Source organism: Syngnathus leptorhynchus, chromosome 14 (assembly GCF_054491065.1).
Source record: "Syngnathus leptorhynchus isolate UIUO chromosome 14, UIUO_Slep, whole genome shotgun sequence".
In the NCBI taxonomy this organism is placed as follows: domain Eukaryota; kingdom Metazoa; phylum Chordata; class Actinopteri; order Syngnathiformes; family Syngnathidae; genus Syngnathus; species Syngnathus leptorhynchus.
This window is the reverse complement of record NC_141208.1, coordinates 5,070,340-5,092,254: the sequence shown is the minus strand read 5'-3', so window position 1 is coordinate 5,092,254 and position 21,915 is coordinate 5,070,340. Positions and strand designations below refer to the sequence as shown.

General features: G+C 44.5%; 2 protein-coding genes across 2 annotated transcripts in view; one reads left to right on the top strand and one right to left on the bottom strand.

The window, feature by feature from the left end:
• LOC147046167 (desmoglein-2-like protein) overlaps positions 1–21,915 on the top strand; it is a 155,056-nt gene that overhangs the window by 49,982 nt on the left and 83,159 nt on the right. The window lies entirely within an intron of this gene.
• The window catches only part of cdh2 (cadherin 2, type 1, N-cadherin (neuronal)), a 42,515-nt gene that overhangs the window by 10,108 nt on the left and 10,492 nt on the right, over positions 1–21,915 (bottom strand). The window contains exons 3-7 of the mRNA XM_085929333.1: positions 6,679–6,890; positions 3,323–3,490; positions 2,178–2,333; positions 1,394–1,538; positions 1,123–1,295 (exon numbers count right to left, since the gene is read on the bottom strand). Coding sequence (XP_085785459.1) covers positions 1,123–1,295; positions 1,394–1,538; positions 2,178–2,333; positions 3,323–3,490; positions 6,679–6,890 — 854 coding nt within the window. The remainder of the gene's footprint in view (positions 1–1,122; positions 1,296–1,393; positions 1,539–2,177; positions 2,334–3,322; positions 3,491–6,678; positions 6,891–21,915) is intronic.

The following is a 21,915-nucleotide window of genomic DNA, read 5'->3' as shown; positions in this document are numbered from 1 at the left end:
GATTCTCATTTCCCGTGAGAGGATGCGTCGTCGTGTTATTTTGACAGTGATTCAATTCACGAGTCTCATACAATTTTCATGACGACGACAGCTTTGATTCTCTACAAAAACAATCCCAATAAAGAAGAAATTTTCTTTGGTACCGCTATAATTGAATTAACAGTCAATCGGTAATATAGATTGTGTGGGATTTTTTTCGTGTGCCTCAAGCAGGCTGACGAGGCGGCACGGAATTATAAACGGTAAAAAATGGCTTTCTTATATTTCCTGTCCTAATATTGATGTATTCCTCGGGGAGGCAAGGAGAGAGTTGCACCACTGCTACATTTTACTGTACACCGGCTCGAAGGTGACAAATGACTATTTCCACATTAACACTTATTCGGGTGATGGACTAGTCACTCGGTAATGAGAATAGGGCAAATTACTTTCATGGTGGCGACTGTCGCACATAAAACGCCGGCCCCAAGGTGGGAGTGATTGAGCAGCGAGCCAGCCAGATTGCCCTCGCTAGGATTACATCAATCGGCATGTGCTTTATATTTCATTTTATTTATTTCCTCCCACAGCTCTGTGAGCCAATTAGGGGGAAAGGTGGTTGTTTACAGCACAAAGGAAGATAAGTAAAAGACGTGCACTTTGGAAATGAGGACAGAGAATGGAAGGGGAGGGGATTATTAAGATGATCGGCCAAGCGTGCAACATTCTTGTCGGATTAAACGTGTGTGGAAAAAGCCGCGGCCGACTCGACTTGTAATTTACGTGGTAATCAGCAAACGTACTTTGGCTCATTGGCTCCATTACCAAACATGCCCAAGTTGTGATTGCCATCATATTTAACAAACACTTGGCTCATTTATGTAGAAACTGTTGTGTTGATAGATCAACAGACATTGTAAAATTCTAATGAAAACAATGCGTCCAGACTTTGGAAATAACCACAACCAAATAAGCAGCGAGGATCTTGTAATGCCATTTTTATCCTGTGGAGGCAACAGCGTGTTGCTGGAGAGCTCGCAGAGGTCATGTTTTATTTCACAGGCCTACACACGTCCGGCATGACACGACAGACATCCCGCAAAGTCGCTGTGAAGAAAACAAAACAAAAAAAAAGCTACCCACCTCTCTGTCCAAGCCTGCTGCCACAGTAATGATGCCTCCAGTTTTATTATTAATGGTGTACATGTTGGATGTGGGACTGTCTGGGGTCTGAGACAAGATCTTGTAGCGGATCATGCCATTAGTGGTTTTGGGGTCGTCTTTGTCCACCGCCGTTACCGTCATGACAAACGTGCCTTTTGGACAGGAGGACAACGACGTAATTTCAACGTAAGTTGATAACACTGCGGTGATGGGATCGGCTATTTGGATATACATATCCTGTTGATGTTACCTGGCTTGGAGCCCTCCGGGACGGTGCCGTTCCAGATGGGGTGGTTGAATTCGGGCCTGTTGTCATTCATGTCAATGACATTGATCACAATGTCGACGGGGTTTTCCACCTGATTGCCGTTCAGGTCCACGGCGTGCGCTCTCAGCTGAAGAGAAGACAAAGCCACATTTGAATTGGGTCGCTGTGGGCTATCTTTATCGATGATTTCTTGGCAAAGCTCCTTCTTGACTTATGATTGTTGTATTTAATATAACGTTGCAATATAACAAATGATGAAAACGCGGTTTCGAGGCCCTTTGAATATTTTTAGCTCCCCAGTTTAGTCAGCTTTCAAAGTTTAAGAGTAATAAGTCAGAAAGTGCCTTTCACAGATCACACACTCAAGTGTTGGCTAAGTCGCTTATCCAATGATCTTCAAGGTTCTCATTTAGCCATGATTCCTTCTCGTGCACATACAAAAAGGCTATTTTAAAAGTTTATTGCAATGTCAAAGAGCCACTGCAGTCGAGCGCGGTCTTTTAAAGCCGAGGATTATCTTAATGTATCTAACACACACACACACATGCACTCACACACACACGCACATGCAAAATCCTCTAAATTCTCAGACGGATAAATCCAGTTCTCTGAGTGCCACGTCACGCCACAAGTCTTTATTGAGTCTGAGCCGAGTGTTTAGGCTACGCATGACCCTGGAGCACATAGCGACCCCAGGCAAAGTACAACACTGCCAGGGAGAGAACAAATAGCCAGATCATAAGGAAATCGTTAGGGTTTGACTTACATGGAAGTTGGAAATATGCTCTCTATCCAGCGGCTTGTTAACCGAGAGCTCTCCTGAGATTGGGTCGATGAGGAAGATGCCGGTGGGAGGTTGGTCAGCGCCCGGGCCTGTCACGCTGTATCGCAGGGATCGGTTATTGTCGTGGTCCGAGCGGATCTGCAGGCGGGATGATTAATGACGACGCTTGACTATCGTAATTTCGCCAATACCGTGGTTTTGAAGCACATGTAACATTTCTTAGACTGATCATTATGTTATCTATTGTAAAACTGCTGCAGAGATTTTATACGTATCAATGAATGTAAACAAAAGATTTCAGAATCATCTCATTTTTAGCATTCTCAGTCCTTGATTGTTTGGTGGTTGTTCAAATCTGTATCGTGTTTGAAGTGAAGGTCAATTTTCCCTCTCTAAATCTTTCTACAGGAAATGTATTCAATTTCACGACGATTGGTAAGCATATCCGAAGCTCGAGCCAGCAACTCTATTACATATGCTAATAACGTCCTGTAGCTTGAGCGTCTTATTGACAATCGCAATCGAAATTCTGTCAGGACGAGGATATTTTTTCACGTTGCTATTGTTGTAAATTGACAGCCTCTGCACCTTCTTCTTGGTCCACGCTGAGCATCTCATTTCCTGCTGACAATATTACACACTAAGCTCAGAAACACCCCATTTAATGTGTCCCGCATTAATATAATCTCTACAAAATGTGTGTAGAGGACCTGATAAGAGATTCCATTTAATACACTGAAAAGGATCTCCTTAACTGGCCTGAGGAGCGCTTGTCCTTTGACAGCCGCCCTCACCGAGTCTCAACCACAAGACGCTTGTCAATAAAAAGAAGTTGAACGTGTCCTTGAGCCGCGATAAAAGCGCGACATACTACAGTAGCTAAGGAAGTACGTGCTCGCTGCCACCTTACAATGGCAGCTAGTTCAGTGTGGCCCTTAAGAACTAAAAAAGGTAAGGGGCGGTGCGACGGGGTGTGACCTTCAGCAAAGAGCTGTAAATAAAAACACTTTCTTCGTCTCATGCCTGTGACCTTCTGGGTGGAAACTACGAGCATCTAGGAGGTTGTTGTAGCAAGCACAGATATGAGTGAAGTATGATTGTGTGTGTATGGGGCGGGGGGGGCTTACCCGAACAAGCTCTTGTGGGAATGGACCTCGTGAGTTCTCAGCAACATTGATTGAGGGAATGACCCAGTCTCTCTTCATGCGTTTCAGCTGGCCGTCCAAGTTCCGTGACGGAAATGTTATTTCCGTCAAATCCTTGGACATGGCCAGATCAGAAGTGGGTTCCGTGACCTGGAAAATAATAGATGATTTTCTCTACGTAAGACTGTACATATAAAACGTAGACATGTTATTTACGGCAACGCGCGACAGCGTGTCGATATTTCCAACTTACTTATGATAGTCATACATTTTGCCATACGTATAAAACAGTCAAATGAAAAATCAGACTTGATTGATCACATCTTTTCAGGCACTATTTGCATCCACTAGAGGCGCTATTGATGCACCATCTGTAGAACAACAAACGGAAGCAAGCTATGTCTGGGACGTTGAGCTACATCTACAGTATGCAAACATAGCTAGCATTATTTTTCCCTATACAACACTGGCATTGAAAGAGCAGTTGCGAACATTCAGAGAAGGAATTAATTGATCATTAAATTTGCCGTAAATGTAGTCAGACACCCTCCCCTGGTCTCAGCAATCAACATTACAGCACAATTCTCCTTGACATGCTCTGGTATATGCAGTTAGCGCAGCAGCAGGAGTACACCGGCAGCAGCGCTCAGCTTTAAATGGCAAACCTCATCTCATGTCCTGATAAAATGCACCCACACAGACACCACCGGCTCCCATAATGGATCTGCCATCCTCCCTCAGCTGTAATGAATGAGATTTGAAACAAAGGAGGATGGTACCTGCAAGCCAGACACTAAACACACAGATGGCTCAAATTGCCTATGCTGCTCCAGAGACATGAAGGAAAGGACTCAAGTAGTGTCACGGAAAGTTATGATAACCTTGAACGCAAGCCGGGAAAGAACAACAACAATTAAAAAAAGAAGGGGGGGGGGTCCTCATTCCTTACAGTCTTTATACTGGGAAAGGTTTGCGGAACCTACAGATTGCGGGCCATATATGGCCTATGAGAAAACTTGATTCGGCCTACTGTGGAACTGTAAAAGGAAATAAAACACAACGAAAAGTATTTGTTCAGCATATTCCCTGCTGCTGTGCTACATGCTGCCCACTTCATTGTCCAGTGTTCCATGTAACCACAGAAATGAATTACCACTTTGCCACCCTATAACGACCCATGCCTCTTGCACACACTCACACAAATGCAGACAAACACACACACTGACCACCGTCAGACAGCTTCCACTAATCATGTTTGAAATTTGATTATCATGCTTTCTCACACTGCACAAGTACCAAAGGCAGGCAAGCAGACGCGCAGACAAGCAGCATGTGCGCTTAAGAAATATTGGTTACTTTATTAAAATCGGCATGAGTGAGAGTAGCAATTATTTGCAACCCGCGTTGGGGAATGATGAATGGCGTGTTGAGGTTGTTTAGCCCAACGTGTGTCTTATCTGTGAAGACGCAGCGCACACACTAATGTGCACGTACATGTCCGTTCTGACATCTTCAGAGCCTCAACATTGAAGTGTAATTCACCCTTTAAGAAATCTCCCTTGTTTTCACTTAAGTGTTACTTTGTGTCTGTAGACATGGTTTCATCCGAATGAGGTTATTGTTTAGTTGTCAGTGATAAAAATGTCTTCACCCTCAGGGCAGAAACACTCACGGTGATATTAAAAAGTAATAACCATCCCTTGATGTGATGAAGAAATCATCACCGAATGCATATATTGAGGGTGCCTTATTTATGTATGAAAAAAAAAAAGTCTGATAGTTTACCTTTTTGGGGAAAGTATTTATCTTAGCAACGGCGGTGACTAATGGCATCATTAAGACCTAAGCCGCATTTGTGTGTGGCTGATGATGTGCTTGGAGAGGCTGTGAAATCATTACTGGCTAAAACTTTAATTTAGTTCCTGGCTACTAAACGTGCCTGCTGGCCCCAAGAACTACACCACAATTGTTTTTTTATCTGCCCCTCTGTCGAAATTGTCCCCGGTGGCAAACATGTTGACAAATATATCGTCACATTTAGTCAGTATAATGATTATGTTAATGAGATGGATTCTTGCATTTAGGCTTGTGTATATTCCATAAAACTTTGGCGTTTGGACCAAAGCCTTTGGAAAAACAAATGAAAATGTCCCAACTGTCAACGCTTCTCATTTCAGCAAGCATTGATGGAAGTAGAGGCAATGGTTATGCTAATTGAAGTTCCTTGCAGTTATTACGTTAATTTGGGTTTGTTTTGTTCCAGTTACACTTTGCTTGATACAATTCTCAGCTGATATTGACCAAATTCTGGGGGGTGAACAAAGGACTGTCATTCAGATCCATTTGACTGTTATGGTGTATTTAGTTTTGTGTCATTTGAAAAGAAGCAACCCGGAGCGACGGGTAGGCTGCTGTTAGTTTCCCGCGCTGTTCTGTTAACATGCTAGCCATCACTTCTGATCCAAAGGTACAGTGTTTTATGTTGCATGTGTCTTTAGTGATTGATTTCAGATGATTGATTGTAATTTAAGTATGGCGACGGGCAAGCCATTTTTCCAAATAGAATCCGTAGAATTCTTTCAGGCTCAATATCGTTTGAAATCCAAACAAATGGGCTATTTTTGACTTTGGCAGTTGTACTGTTATCTAGAGTCTGAAAGAAAACATGTCTGTCTGTGTCGAGTCTTCCAGAGCAGGATCGCGTAATTCCCCGGCACTCAAGTTAATAAAATCGACAACCCTCGAAAGCCTTTAGAAGTTTCTTTCATTTCCTGACTACAAGAAAGCGCGGTATGACACGCGCACTTAAATGTGAACTTTCTCTTATCCTCGGCCAAAGACAATGTTGACATATGAGCACTTGGACGACGTAATTAATCGCAGATGACTGCTTGTCTTGTCCAGGAGAGCTCAAGCAGATGCTTGCTGTCTCGCAGAGGCAATAAGCTTTCCATCGCAAGACTCGCTCACTGAAATCTTTTTTTATGAGCAGTCGTTGCGCATCTGCTCTCGCTAGACACTGACCGTGTTAAGTATATGTTTGTGCTCCAACTAAATTGACACATTAACTTTTAATTAGCAGGCATCCATCTTGTCTTGTGGAACACCTGCTACAATTTGGGGAACTAGTCATCTATGAATGTGCACCGAGGGTAATCAGTGGAAGTTGATTGATGCAAGGGCACAATTGATTATTCCGTCTTTCTTTTGTAGTATTTTGTATGTTCACCTAAAAGGAAAATTAAGATATTTTATTGAGCAACTATGACTTTCTTTCCCGCTGTGTGTTGTGACTGGAGTCGAGCAATGGAATCCATTTTGTATTCATTGTTGCTTACCTGCTGCTTGGAAGGCGTCAATCTGGCAAGGGTAATCCATTCCTGCTGAGTAGTGTCATCAATAGCCTTGATTAGCAGCACCGGCGCCTGAAGTCCAGAGAGCTGCAGATTCCTGGCGGCGTAGACCACCCCGTCGGATTCTATCCGGAAGTCCTCTGGGTTGTTGCATTCGAAGCGCAGCAGACCCCCTCGGCTACAGTCGACAAACCTCGCTGCAAAAGAGAGATAAAATTAAGAATGAGCCCGGTGGTGAAAAACAATTCCTAAAAAGGTCAGACAGACAGCAACACAAACTACAGAGCGACGGAAGGTCCACAAAGATTTTGTGATTCCCTCCCTTATGCTCATGAATTACTCATGTCAAGTTGTGCCCCAAAGGTATCGCTCAAAACAGGTGTGTGGGAATATCAAGTTTGAAAGGGGAGGCAAGTGAAATTGAGCTTTCTGAGCTATTAAGGGCAGTCCAAAAGACAAAATGTTATTGCTACAATTTTATGTGCAGATTCGTCCGTCCAACATAGTACGTCATGTAAAATCAACCTTTACATGCTAGCTTTGTTGCTCACAGCATTCCAGGATGCCTGGGATGGCTGAATCCTCCACGGGCAGGGCTTGTGATGTTTATTGCATCACAACACACAGATGTAGAGAGACACCAAAGACAGGTGTCCCCTGGGGAATCCGGTCCAGGCGAGGGCTTCAGTGGCAGCGTGTTACAAGCGAGTGGCAGTATAGCATAGCGGAAATGAATGGACAGAAACACACGGTTGTTTTGCGTATGATCCTATAGTCTTGGTCGGGTTCCCCGCGTCGCCACTCTCAGCTAGCTATACGGTGCACAAAATGGCACAAAGGCAAAGAAGGGAACATATTCCCGAGGTGTATGCTTTGTGTAGAAGCTCTGCTGTTGCTGCTTTGAATTATTCAAGCAGAAAGGGGCATTATTTAACAAAAGCCTGCAAGGGGGCATCTCATCTTCCTTTCTGTTGCTACCTCATGGGCCCGAGACCTTCTCTTCAGGGAATTGTTTGCACTTGGATGAAGTTCCTCCGGGCTTGGGCGGAGGATGTAGTAGATCGGCTTGGGATCATAAGTTTAACCTCCAGGCCTAATTAATAGCCAGACTCTTCCACGCCCAGTTTGTAATAGAATTGTGATGACAGAGATGCATGTTTCCTTTTATTACTTGGCCTGTGTGCAGCAGAAGACAACCTGCTACATACTGCATAGACTTGCCTGTGACTTTAACTCTTGCGATCCCGCAAAATCTTTTTGCGCGAGTTTCTCCGTCCTGGCTTTTGTAAAATATACGCAGTGAATGTGTTTAAGCTCAAACTCGTCAACATTGTCTGAAGATCCCAACATCTCGGGGAGGCTCCACATTCCACATTTGCACCACAAATTCCGAGCCAGCACAACCACCTCCGATGATAATAAATGAGAATGTCAATTGTGTGTGTATATTCATTTCTCCATGTTGAAAAATCCAATGTGTAGGTCTAGCTATTTGCAATCTATATATGGACACGTTGGCTCCCCACACTACAAGGCCAAATGAGATCTCGGCTGCCACGCCCCATCAGACATGTCGTCATGGGTACAACGATAAAGGCTTCAGCTCGGAAAGAAATGCCGATGCAGCAGGGGGAGGGTCCGGGGGTTAAAAAAAGGAGGGTGTGTGTGGGACAAACGGGCCCGTCAGCAGAATGGCCTGTCCGACTAATGCCTTGCACCGGGCCCCGGAATTACCTCCGACTCAATGATCCTATTCAACGTTTATATGCCCCCCCCCCCCATGCTAGTGACAAACCACACAAAAACCCAGGCTAACCCCAAGTGCCATAGTGCCCCTCTATTGTTTGCGCCATCACGAGAAAATTCAGACTTTAATGGCTCGAGAGCGATAGCCAGAGATGGCTTTTGTTTCATAATATGAAAAAATATAATACTACTAATAAAGATCCACATAGATCCGCAAAGTAAACCCCAAAGGCCTACTTAGCCCATACCCCAACCTAGCAAATAGCTCAGCAACCCCGACCGACTAAACACAAACACCAAGTTCAAAGAAATTGTGATGATGCAAATTAAAGCAGATGATCCCGTTGAATGTGCTCCGTGGAATATCCAAATTATTTACTGAAGTCCTTCTTCAAACCGGCACAATCTGCAGCTCTTACAAGATATTTGGGGAACATGTAAATGTTTGTGTCTAGTTTGCTGATTTAGCACTTTGAGAGCGACTAGACCTAGGTGACCTAGACTAGAATCCAAACTATTTGCAAACATTTACCCAATTGTAAGATTCGGCTACATTTTCCTTTTTCCAGAAAACTTCAGACTGTCAACTGCTTGGAGCTAAAGCTTGGATCTGTAAATAAGGGCATTTGCCTTTTTGCCACACTCAAGTGCTTGAAGGCGTTCGAGTAATGCACTTCAAACGAGCAAAGCCTTCCACGCATTTCGAGTTGGTCTGAAAATATGCGACGGTTTTACATGAAAACATTACAGAAGTGTTTATGCTCAAATCAAGTGTAGAAACCCTTTAACAGTTTATAAAAGTTCAAATGGTCATCATTTGGGTTTGTGCAGTGAAGGCACATTCTTGGAGGAGTTGTTTTTCCACGTTAAATCTGTGGACTCCTGAGGACACTCTTGCAAAGAATACATTATGAAGACACCCCCCAAAAAGCATTCCGATATGACTTTCTCTTATCACACTCATCCACATTGCAATACAGTGATAAGCGCCATGGCAGACTGAGTGGCTAACACAGATTTGGATGCTTTATTATTATTTTTTTTTTATCCCAAGGAAAGTGACCCTTAAGGATGTCCTTTTTACATTGTTACTTGGTCGGTATTAGCAAGGCTACCCGATAGCTTTACTCGCCACAGAACAAGGAAAAATTCACAAATAGCCTACAGAATTGCCACGTTTGAGAGCGCTACTGTGAATATTGTTGAAGATTTGCATCGGGTGCAACGTGCTATGACCAGGTGGATAATATCATCCATTGGTAGTCTAATCCCACCTAAAGTACTAAGTACCCCCAGCTAAGCAAAAGATATCTTAACGGAACCATCCACCGTGAGCTTCTTAGGGTGACATTTAGTGATAGCCCCTTATTCCCCAGGCAAATCCAGTTTAGACAATCTTTTTGGAAAAACACTTTGAAACTCGGATTGTCTGCGGCAGAGGACAAGATCTGAGGGTGGTTATTTACAGAGGTATGTTAAGTAAATAAACTGACTTAACCATACAGCACAATCATAGCCAAGCACTGTGTGGATTAGAGTGTCACTGGAGTCGGGAACTGATAAAGTTAATCTTTCAGTAGATATCCGGGCATAGCGGTGTGAATTAGTGAAGTGAGTGGCCAGATAATTTAGTGAGGCTACTAGAATGTTTGACAGGCAACGCTAGCCAGAAATAGATGGTTCTAAATGTACGAATCATGATGCAAATGTGATTTTGAAAAAAATAAAAAGTCTCTCTCAGACAGATGGCACAAAATGGCTGAGTCACAAATGTAACAATGGAATTTTGGATTTCAGATGATCATGTCCATGTCCAACCATTAAGACCATTCACTTAATGTCTAAGCACTTGTGTGGATAGTGTCACGGACCAGAAGGAAGAATAGTAAACCACACGAGGTTGGTCTTTCCCATCCAGTCGGTAAATAGGCCACTATTTCAGCAATCTAGTGAAGTACGGCGATGAAATGAAGGTACTGCTACTTTCATCGACAAAGTAACTCTTTTTGATGATCTTATGAGATTTTTTGATTACAGTTGTTTAAAAGTTCCTGTCTTCCATTTGCTGAGAGAGGAAAAGCAGAAGTGTGCCAAAGGTTTCCCCACGGGGGCCATCAGCCTGCTGAGTTTTTTATGGAAAAACAGATTAAGTGACTTGTGCTGTGATGTCAGTGGCCTCAGTTCTGCTTTTCAGCACGTGGGAAACTTGTAACCATGTTCTCCGTAGCCGCTATAAATATCGTGTGTCGTGCGTTGCTTTCGATGCAACGGTCGGGAAAATCCTCCCAGTCTTAAATAAGGAATGAGACAACTTGACAAATCAAATAAAGGTTGTGTGCTACGGAATTCTTGCTTGAGCACTTATTTGGGTTAGCATGTAAATCACTGCGGTCAAAGGATTCGGCCCAGTTTGTCTGCACGAAGGAATAGAGACATATTGTTTCCATTAAATTCCCGACCGAATGCATATTTGTCAGCTGTGCGCCGCGCCGCGTTCTGGCAAACAGATGGATGGCAAAGAAAAGTTTCTGAAATACTATTTGACAATCGGGATCCTTTAAAAACCACAAAATAGTTGACTTTTTTCCATTGGCCAGGAAGAAGAGAACAATTGGTTTGCGGATTCAGTCAGATGCAGAGTTGTCTGATAAATGCCATTAAACTTGGGAAGCTTTAGAGTGAGACGGCTAAGCGCAGTATTCATTACATCTTTGATTTGCACAGAGCAAAGGTTGTGCAAATGAATGTGCGGGAAGACAAAGCCATTATCAACAGAAACTGACCGCTGAGAAAAACCGCATGTTATCCGTTTGGATGAAATTGACGCGGCGGCATACGTTAGAATGTGATTAAATTCTGACAAACTGTCAAAGCGCCCGCTCGGCTCGGCTCGCCGTTCACTTAGTAGTGCGAGCGGCACACCGACGACTATTATTGTGATTACGATCGTCATCGTGCATGACAAGAAGCCTTCGGATGTGATGTGCTTCTCAAAGAGTTGGAGCGGGATCATGCTAATCCTTGTGTCTCTGAGCGAAGTCGTGCGATAACCATCTTGTGCTCATTGCTTATGCGTACAGTAAATGAGTTAGTGTGTCTTTGTATCGTCATAACGGCGCAATATTAGTTTACAACACATTTGTAATTAATAATTCTACATTTATAAAAAGTGTGTTTTGACAAGTCACTTTCAATGAATGGCTCACATACACATGGAACAAGCAGTTTTGAAGGACAATTTAGCAAAGAAGTAATGTCGAGGCCGTGAAAGCCATTTCTCGTCACGTGTGGCACGAGTTGATGTTGGATTTAGGAGAACAAAGCCAGTGGAATTTTGGCTTTTCTTTCTTTTCCATTTTGGATAAAGCACAGCGCCAGCCAACAGGAGGCAGGCGCATCCTCTTGGCCGACAAACAAAGCGGCAGACAAAAGACGATGAGGCCGACGGCCGCTGGAAAGCACCATTCGACTGCGCGATGGCATCTGAGACGCTAATTCAGGAAGTTTTGTAATCGTTTGCACACCCCAAAATGACGAGTCACTTGGTGGGTTGCAGTCACACCATTATGCACTTTTTTTGTTTCTTTTTCTTCAAGTCATGTGCCACACTTCCCGAAATGCCGGCGAGTCTTTCTCTAAAAGCCCTTCATGATAACGAAACGAACCAACCCCAGGCTTCACAGGCACTGCTTCAAGTGAAAGGCTGTAGAGAAAAGGGGGCGAAAAAAAAAAGTCTGAAAAACAATGTGAACCAGCGAGGGGGGAAAGCCTCTTCAAAGCGAAGGATTAGGGGAGCTGCCAATACACACCGTGTGTGTGTGTGTGTGCGCATGTGTCGTAGCACGTTTGAATCAATACGTGTCAAATTTCGCTTGAAACACAATTAGCCTGCGCTTGACAAAGAGAGAAAAGGGTAAAAACACCGTACAAAGACAAGACCAACGTTGGCCCTTAAAAGCTTTCAAGCTTTTCTCCTCTGACAGCTTATGCGGCGCCGCTTGACTTGAGCATACTTTGGTGCACGTGAGAATGTCTTGTAGCGTCCAAAATGCGTTTTGTGACCGCTGAGATCTCCATACTAATCTACTCTAACCTTCATGACCTCGTCCCCCAAACGTCTGTCTTCCACAAAAGAAAGTAAGAAAATTGTTGCTGGTGAAAGTCTGCATCTCAAGGATGAAGGCATTATGATTTAAAATGGATGAAAAGTTGTTTTGCCCAGCGGAGACAAAGAAATCCATTAAAAAGCTTTTGTGAATGCTTTGAGTCGAGATGGCCTGGATGGCCCTCGCTGTTGCCATGGTAGTCAAACTAGAACGTCGCTTAGAACGTCCCCCCCCCCCCCCACACACACACACACAACCAATCGAAATCTTAACCCTGTCATTTATATATTAATTTTCAGTATCTCTCGCATACCTGTTAGTAGAAACAAGTACTGTTGATTGGCGACACTATTTTTTATACTTAATAAAGAAGTTCTGCCTTTTAATTTCTCACATTTTTCTATTAGTACTGCTCACTTCCACATGCACGACCAGGTTTTTTATTTCTGCGTTGAAACAATTGACCATCATCCCACCAGCCAAATTGAAACTCTGCAGTCGCTCGCTCTCGTCTCACATAATGCACATGCGATTACGCCCCGTGGAAATGACAAAGTTCAGTGGAACCGCCAGAGAGGTTTAAAACGAGTAAATTATTTAAAACATTGACTGTCCCGTTTTGTCATCGAAACATTCCGCAAAAAGAACGTGCAAATATTTACATAAACTCAAGATGCGAAAGCACGAACCGGGTCGCTTGTGTAAGTACTTTGGCACAAATGTGAAGTCAGGTGTCAGCGATTAGTACTGGCACGAGTCCGATACGGGGAGCGCCGCCGATGGAACGTGCATTATCTACGTTAAGGACGCATGGCCGTGTGACTGGACTCTTCCGCCCATGTAATCAGCTCGACTGAGTGGGCGCAGAGCGGGCGGGCGGGATGTGTGCAGCTGTGCTTTATTACACACACAATGAGTCCCAGATTAGGGGAAGTGGAAGGAGGGCGGAAGAGAAAGGGGAATCAAGAACGGGGGGGTAGGAAGGAATAGGGGAGGGGGTGGAAATGACTCCAAACACATCTGTCCTCAGTTTGTCTGAAGCTATAACATAACAAGCAACCACAAGCATGACCATGTACAAATCTGTCTCCGCCTGTAGAAATGCTTCCAGACCTTTGGGGCTTTTTAATGTGACGAATGATGGAATGTTGTGTCACCTTGTTCAGAGGGGTCACAAACTATAAGGTGGCACAATCGCAAGGATTGGCGATGCTTTTCGGCCTAATTTCTACAAATTGCGGCTAGAGAAGCCAAGACGATAAAGATGCTAAATTATGTCGGAAAGGAAAGCATTTGCATTATAACATCACGTCTGGGAATGAAAATGCTCCTATTCCGGCTAAGTTGTAAAAACGCAGCTTTGGATGCTAATAGTGTCAAAGGAAGTTGCCGCTCAAATGGGCTAGCATCAACAGCATCATATCGTTAACGTGGTAACCGTCAAGACGATTACTTTCAAGCTGGCAAAATGGCCGCATTGTTGCTTTAGGTGCGATAAGCGTCTGATTATACTGCACTTTGAGGCGGGACAGCCGCAGTACCATAAAAATGCAATAAAAGCCTGACACCTCGCCGTGCGTTACACTAATCAAGGCGCCGAGAGTCGGGCGAGAGATGAGAGGCGGAGGAGAAATGGGGGTTCTGTGCCGGGTCAGTCCCGTCCAATCATTCTGCTTCATTCAGTGGAAACTCACACATTTGTGCGAGTTCACGCTAGGCAAGATTCACCAGAAGGACATCGTGCTTCCTTCCGTCTGAGCTTCCTGGAAAGCTATTCTATCTCCATTTTATGCACCTCATGCACAAGGAGTGATTAAACATCAAACTGTTTCCGCATAATCCGGCACCAACTTTGCATATGATTCTCTGTTGGTCTTACTTTCGTCCCCTGACAAACTCATTCCTGACTATACAGAATTAATCCCAGCCTTAGACGTTTGACGGCAGATGGCAAGATGTTTCTTTGTTGCAGATGCTGTTTAAAAAAAAAAAAAACTAAACAGGAAATGCTCAAATGAACTTGATGAAGCGAAAACAGACGTAGCTTTGATGAATATGGAAATTGTTTCTCGTTACAAAGACCCGGTCAGAGTTGGACACATTTATAGTTGGCAGGCACATTAAACAGACACTTCTTCCTTGTTGGAAATACTTAAGGGGGGATTAAATTGTTCCAGGTGGTACAATTTGCTCTTCAAACTTTCTTTTACCAGAATCGAGCCTTTTCCTCCGAGCCACAGAACACAATATAAGGTCTGTAACTAGTTTTATTTCTAAATCTACTTCTAATCTCAGAATGTTATCTTCACTTGACCACAAGCTTGATACTTAGCTATCTTGAGATTTATACACAAATGTATCCAAACTGTTTCCAACAATCGCAACGTTTTACTTGTCCTACCTTCAGAGGTCAGGGAATGACATATCTGCTTATTAGTTAACGCAATCCTTCGGACCACACCGTCCAGATGCCACGACTCAGACGCTAAAGATGTACGGCTTTTATAACTCGTATTATATGAATTCGATAATCTGCAGCGGCTGCATGCTTGTTGATGAGGAGCCGTAAAAGCAACTTTAATATCCCAGTGTGTTGGAAGCGCTAATGATCAGCGCTGAAGGCGGGTGGGCTCTAACTCATCGTCCACGGCCAGCTCGCTGCCAATCTGGAGTGTGATTCTGCAAAGCCTATATGGGGCAGCATGCCATCATAAATAAAATTCAGACGGCGTCAGCATCGAACCCACCCACCGGCTCAGTCTGCTTGCTCAGGCGAGCTCGGCCGGCCACTTTTAAAGAACATTCAACAACGGCACCTCATCGGAGGGCTAATAATTAGTCGGAGGAGGTCACGCTTTGGCGAGCTGGACGAGCTCAGCAAAAAAGACAGCGCGCGGGCTTGGAGATCACAAGACTGTCCGCCAGCTGTGTCTGTTGATTCTGCATGAGCCTTTCAAGTCCCCGCGACATATGGTTTGAATTACATACATCTGACTTGTATTGTAGCGGGGCTTTCAAAAAAGAAAAAGTCCCGAATTGATTAAAACACATCATAAAATGTATTTTGCCTTGTACATAACATAAATCAGGGGCTTTAAAATAAATTGTAAATCCACTCATGCTTGCACATAAATCACCTCACCAATTTGAGTCTCAGCCCTATTAGAAAAAATGTTTTGGGGTGAAAACAAGTTACATTCAGACATCAATGCCCATTTTAATCCACACAAGGAAGCATTGTGGTTGACAAGACGTCGCGGTATTAAGTATAAGCAGCTCACAGAAGAAAAAAAACAAGCCCCCCACAACCACCGCCACCACCTGCTACACAACTAGACACTTCCAAACGCATCAAAATCCTGCCAATTTTGGGTCCTGCAGCGGGACCTAACTCAGGCTCAAAACACAAAAGGAGCGATCAGTCATTAGCGGGAACAAATCGGGCAAAGCAGTGAACAAATTCATTGAGTGGAGGCTTTGCCCTTTGGCAGAAAATGACACGTGCGTGTTCAAACACAAATTAATGCAAACAATATTAGGAAGTCAAGTTGCAGCCGGTTTGGTCTAGTCCCGAATCTTTCGACGCTACACTCTTTCCCAAAATGGTCAATTGATACGCGCTGATACGGTCTGGGAAAGGGCGTCTTCCATGAACCTCATCGTGCTGCTTCGTCTTATATTACACATCCCCCATCCTTTGTGCGCAGGGACAATAACATGGCTTAGGAGGGATAGGGAGGGGAGAGATCTGGTTACCGTACCAACCACCGCCGTAACAACACATGCAAGGAAGGGCCATTTCGTGACAACAGGTTCATCTTGGTTGTTTTTACAGAGACTGTCTGAATGGTATGCCAGAAAAAACTTACTCTAAGTAAACGAAGTGCATTTCTGTGGAACTAACAGTATCATGCTCCTTGTTTTCTGCACACATTTACATAATGTAGGCGTTGAGGGGTCAAAGTGCATCGCCGTCACAAATCCCTTTGAGCGAGGTCTCGCATCAGGCATGAGCTGGCTGCTTTTAGCCTGGCAGCCAAGGGGAGAGAGTCTGCTGCTCCCTTGCTGCTTGATTTCCTATTCTGCCTGTAGCCACACCTCAACTATCAGCACCGAATTTGAAAGCGAGACTCCCGCAACGTGAAGCTGGAGAACGCCTATTGTTTTTCAGACCACAGACGGGCTAGTTGCAAAAAAAAAAAGAGTGGGATTGGGGGTGGTGGACGAGGAGCTCTGCGAGTATCTGCTTCATTGTGTCCTAGGCCATGAGAGAGGAATGGAGGCGGAGTTGGCTTCCTTCTTTAAAAGAACCATCTATCAGAATCGGGGGTCGGCAATTTGGCAAAAACGAGGCACTTGGCTGCACTGGGCAACACTACGGAGCGCAGCAAGTGTAAATAAGATTTGCATCGGCTCTCGGTATGACCGGCATACAAACGAGGTTTCGGCGTTCCAATGAGAAGCATGAATTCAATTAAAGACAATGTGGGAGGAGAAGACAACGTCCGCACACGGTGCCTCCCAAGTTTATGAATGTGTCGACATTCGCAATGTGGGGCAGGATTTGGCTGTTGACCCCCCACCATCCCCATCAGGCTGTTATGTAAACGTGACTTTTATTATCTGGAACATCAACGATCATATGAAGGTATCTGTCAAAATAAGACTAGCTATAGTTTAAGGCCTTTGAGCGAGTAGATATTAGGTTGCATTGCTGAGCTCAAAAGGTCCCGGGCACAGAAGGATAACATGACAGCTGCAGCAGCCCAGGATACCGCCAAGACCTGGAAACCCAAACATTTGTCTTTCTGCCTCGCTGGAATCCACATTAGGAGGTCATCGGCATTGCACCAACCCCAAGATGTGCTCCCCTAGCAGCTGAGCATCAGGTTTTACTGTCCAAACACAAAGGCAGGTGTCCATAGAGGGAGAGTGCCGCCATGCGCGGATACAGTACAGTCAATGTGCCAAGTAAATTGACCAATTTGGACAAAGAAAACAAATAAGGTAGAGTTGTTACCCATGATGCATCCTCGACGCATCGCCAAGGTTGTTATGATCATTTTGAAATGCTTGCTGTTATCCTTGCATATATGCCCACTTCAATCCAGCAAGGTTGTTCTGCTCAAGTGGACCAGCGGGAGACGAGCTTTTAGGATCGTGGCAGTCGACAGAGTAGGGAGTGACACCCAGGGGTTGCATTTAAACATGGTCAGACAGCTGGTGCCACCAGCTATGACAACAGATCATTCTTATGGAATTCAATTCCCTTTTTTTTTACGGCCGTGGAGCTGTGGGCAAATGGTGCGCTCTTCTGCTAAGAACATTAAAGGCCCTGTTTTATGGGTCGAATCTAGCGGCAAGCAGGTCACTTTAATGAGGGACAGTGTCCAGCTCGTGCGTCTCCTCACTTAAAAAGCCAATGCTGGACCCTCAACCACATTAGGGACATCTGGCTTCTTCATCTACAAACATGGCCCGTAATGGCCCATTACAGAGTACAGGGAATGTGCTTGAATTTATGGTATGAATGAATCCAAATCCAGAATCCTGTCTATCATGGCCGCATTAGATTATATGAGACGGGAGGCCCATCAGACCTAATAAGCCTTATCGTTTCCAGAGAACGACTGTTAAAGCCTCCGCTACAATACCAGTAAAGCCCGGTGAATTAAACAAATGAACGTTGCCTTTGCTATTACAATTGAAGCGTACAATAACACGAAACTATGAACCTCATTAACTGTATGTCCCGAGCGGGGAACCGAGAAGAGTCAATTATAAATCACTTACGTAGAAATGTATTGTATATTGTTTGAGCCAAATAAGTCTTACTCAGTCCTACTCATCTACAATGTTTCTTCAGAGCCTTCAAGATGGGAAGGCCGGGGTAGTTGCCCCTGACAACCTATTGGCTTTTCCCAACTTGAGCCCTCTTCATTTCAGTCTTCTTTATTTCTCTCGCTTCCTTTCATTTGCCGGTCTCTCGCTTTTATTACATCCCCCTCCCCCCTCGCGCCTCAAAACCCCAGCGCGTTATCCATGTCAAATCCATTGGTGACAGCCAGAGGAAGTCAATATGGCGCCAATAGATTCTCTGCCGAGACTTTGTGGAGCTCCCGAGGCAAGGCAGGCAAACGCAAACTATGACGAACGGCTCTAAAACATCTGTAACACAAACGCTGCAGTATGTTGCTACTAAAAAACATTTTAAAAAAAAGAATCGCAATCATGTGTTGCAACCCAGATGGATGATTACCGTTCAAGTTGCTATTTTGACAAACATCAAAAGAATGCTGTTATTCATAGTGATGGAAAATGAAGTTCCAAATTTGCTTCATGAACCAGTTGTTGTATATTTCCATTCCTCTAGAGGGCACTCTGTTCAACATTGGGCTAAAAGAATACTGTCTTACCACTTATCAAATTCTTTTATTCAAACCAACAGAGCCAAAAAATACAACTAATTCACAAAGCACATTTGAAGCTTCATTAATAACTTATTCATAAGATGCATCCAGCCAAAATAAAAACAAAGCCTACTGTACAATCGTATTATACAATTCTGTTCGCACTTGACCAAACCAATCAAAGTACCAGAATTGATTCTTTCTTGGAAATACAGCCCACAGTGACAATGATTTTTTTTTTGCCATCCCGACATTGTGTAAGCCACAGGAGAACTGGGGACTGCCACCAAACCACAGAGCATCATGGCCCTGTTTTACAATGGCAATTAACACCTGCCAACATCCTGTCATGAGCCGCAGGTGTGAGGAGAGCAACGTGCGACCTGATGAAAGACACGCCACCAGAGCGGTGCCAAGCAGTCATTTCCCTTTACTGATGGTCCATTCTTTATTTAGCATAGCCTAAGGAGATTCACAATCGCACACGTCGGCGCAGGAGCTAAAAATACAACCTTCGCAACAGTGCAACTCGCCGGCCACGTATTAACCGCGTGGAACTAAATATTGCCTTGTCTTGTATACAATACTGGTTCTCTGGAATTCAAACACACGTGAAGGACATCACAGGTGAAAGCATGAATCACCGACTGTACATGTCTCGGCCCAAGTGCCCACCCAGTGGCAGGAAGTCTGAAGGAGACGGTGAATACTAACAATGCAGCCGAGTGTCTCCCGGGTCCTCCTCCGTACAGCGGGCGCGGCGTGGAATCTTAAATGAGCGACTTTGACAGAAAACACATACTAGGCTTATCGGGGGGGGTGGGGGTGGGGAGTGACGGATGAGCAGGAGAGGAGGCAATGAATTTGGAAGTTGAGGAAAGGGTAGTGGTGGGGGGGCTAGTTATTTTTCTGTCAGCAGCAAGCCCTTCACTAACAAAGGGTCTTTCATATTTCCCGTGAACAGAGAAAGACTCCCATTAAGGGAGGCTTCTCCTTCGCACATAATTTACTCCTCTTACGCCCGTCCGCCCATTACTGCTTTCAGCATCGACGTAGACGAGCTTTCAATACGTTTGCTCGTGCTTACAACCAGTTACGTCGGTGCTAAGGCTTGATTATCAGATGTCTCTAAAAGATTACCCCGAGTGGTTATCCTGTGATTGAGGTTGGTGAAAAGGCCATTTTTTTTCAAGGCCGACGATCAGAACTAAAATGTGAGGTTCAACGTCGAGTTGGACCTAGCCTGGGATTCTGGGACCGTGACATGAAACAAAACAATAGCCAATTAGGTAGTAACCCGAAGCTTGCGCTGTTGCCGAACAAAAAAGGCGAGCGACCGACTGTGTCGAGTATTTTGTACGATATAACTTGCCCGCTTTAACGACCAAAATGACAAACGCAACGTAAGTTAGTGGTTAGCAGTTAGATCCTATTCTTCTACTTCTCACAGGTCGGTCTATGACAGACATCTGGTTTATACGAGGAGAATTGCTGGTGGAGAAATACTGCCGTTATGTGTGTGGCGTGCTGCGATGGCCAACACCGCACGTTGTTAAGAGCAGTAATCACACATGGCAATTGTCATGTGTGAGGTCTCTCACATTTTAAACATGTGGAAAGATGTTTGGAAATTTGATGTGTATGACCACCTTTAGTCAGAATACATATAGCTTGTAATTCATGAGTCAAGCATTCACTCCGAGCCAGCGAGAGGAAGCTGTGGCAACCCCGCTCCTCGCGTGTCCCATCGAATTGAAAATTGTCCGGCCAGCTGTCCATTTTTTAGCCCACTCTGACGGACAGCGAACGTGCCAACCAAAATCCCCCCCGCCCGGCCGGCCTCTCTAGCTTTATCCGCACAGCTGCCCGTGTTCGCATGCTCAGACACTTTGGTGGTCTGGGAAAAGGCATGATCAACAGCCATGGAATCAACCTCTAAACTGTGCGGTTCCCAAAAAGTGGTTAAACATAGCAAAGCACAAACAGAGCTCTCTCTTTAGCATGTGCGCAGCGTCTGGGACCTCCTCCATTTCAAACTGACACAAATCAATGCGAGTGTGAGTGCCGAGCGCACTGCGGGCAGACCGATATACGATTGGCCAGATCACAGAGTAGGCGAGAGGCCAAGTTTTCATCGGAAAACTCTTCCGAGACCTCGGTGGCGTATCCACACCCTGTAATGTGTTCAACAGCTCCGCAGCATGACGGCATCATCTGTTTGATGATTTAGCGCTATTCGAGGCAACGCTATCATGGCTCAAAAATGCGGCTGAGTCACGTCTACTGTGACGAACATGACACGGAACACAACGTGAAACTACTAAAACATGTCATTTCAATCTGGATATTCGAAATCAAAGTAAACATTCTTTTGAATCCAGGTTTCAGCTCCCGAAAAGGAATCTTCAACCAAACAGTAAATCTTTCAACAGCTACAAAATTGAATAATATGTGCTGCTGTTGCCCGTGACAATCTCCCAACATGGAGTGACCCTGACAAATCCAGAACAAAGCCGTGTTTGTGCCTTTTGACCTCACATATCCATTGGCCCGCACATTCTTGGCCTTTCCGCTATTTATTTCATAAGATCCAATTCAAAAGACAATGAGTGTTTGTATGCACCTGGGGCCCTCTCTAAACAAACAATTAAAGCTAATCTCATTAACAATTGGGAAAATTTGACCGCTTTCATCTTCCAATAAATAAATGCTAATCCCATCTGCCACTAAAGTAGTTTTTGTTGATTCATTGTCTACTTTTGGATGACAACCATATTTGGTGTTAGCGATCCTTTGGTGTTTGTGCCGCCCATCAGCTGCCACCCACTTGATGTCTCCACTTGAATGCAACATCAAGTTTTCTGCTCCCAAATATCCCCCCCACACTCCTTATGGCCCAGTTACCACCAGACGCATTCCTCCCTCTTTTACGTGCTGTATAATTTGATGAGTACCAGGCG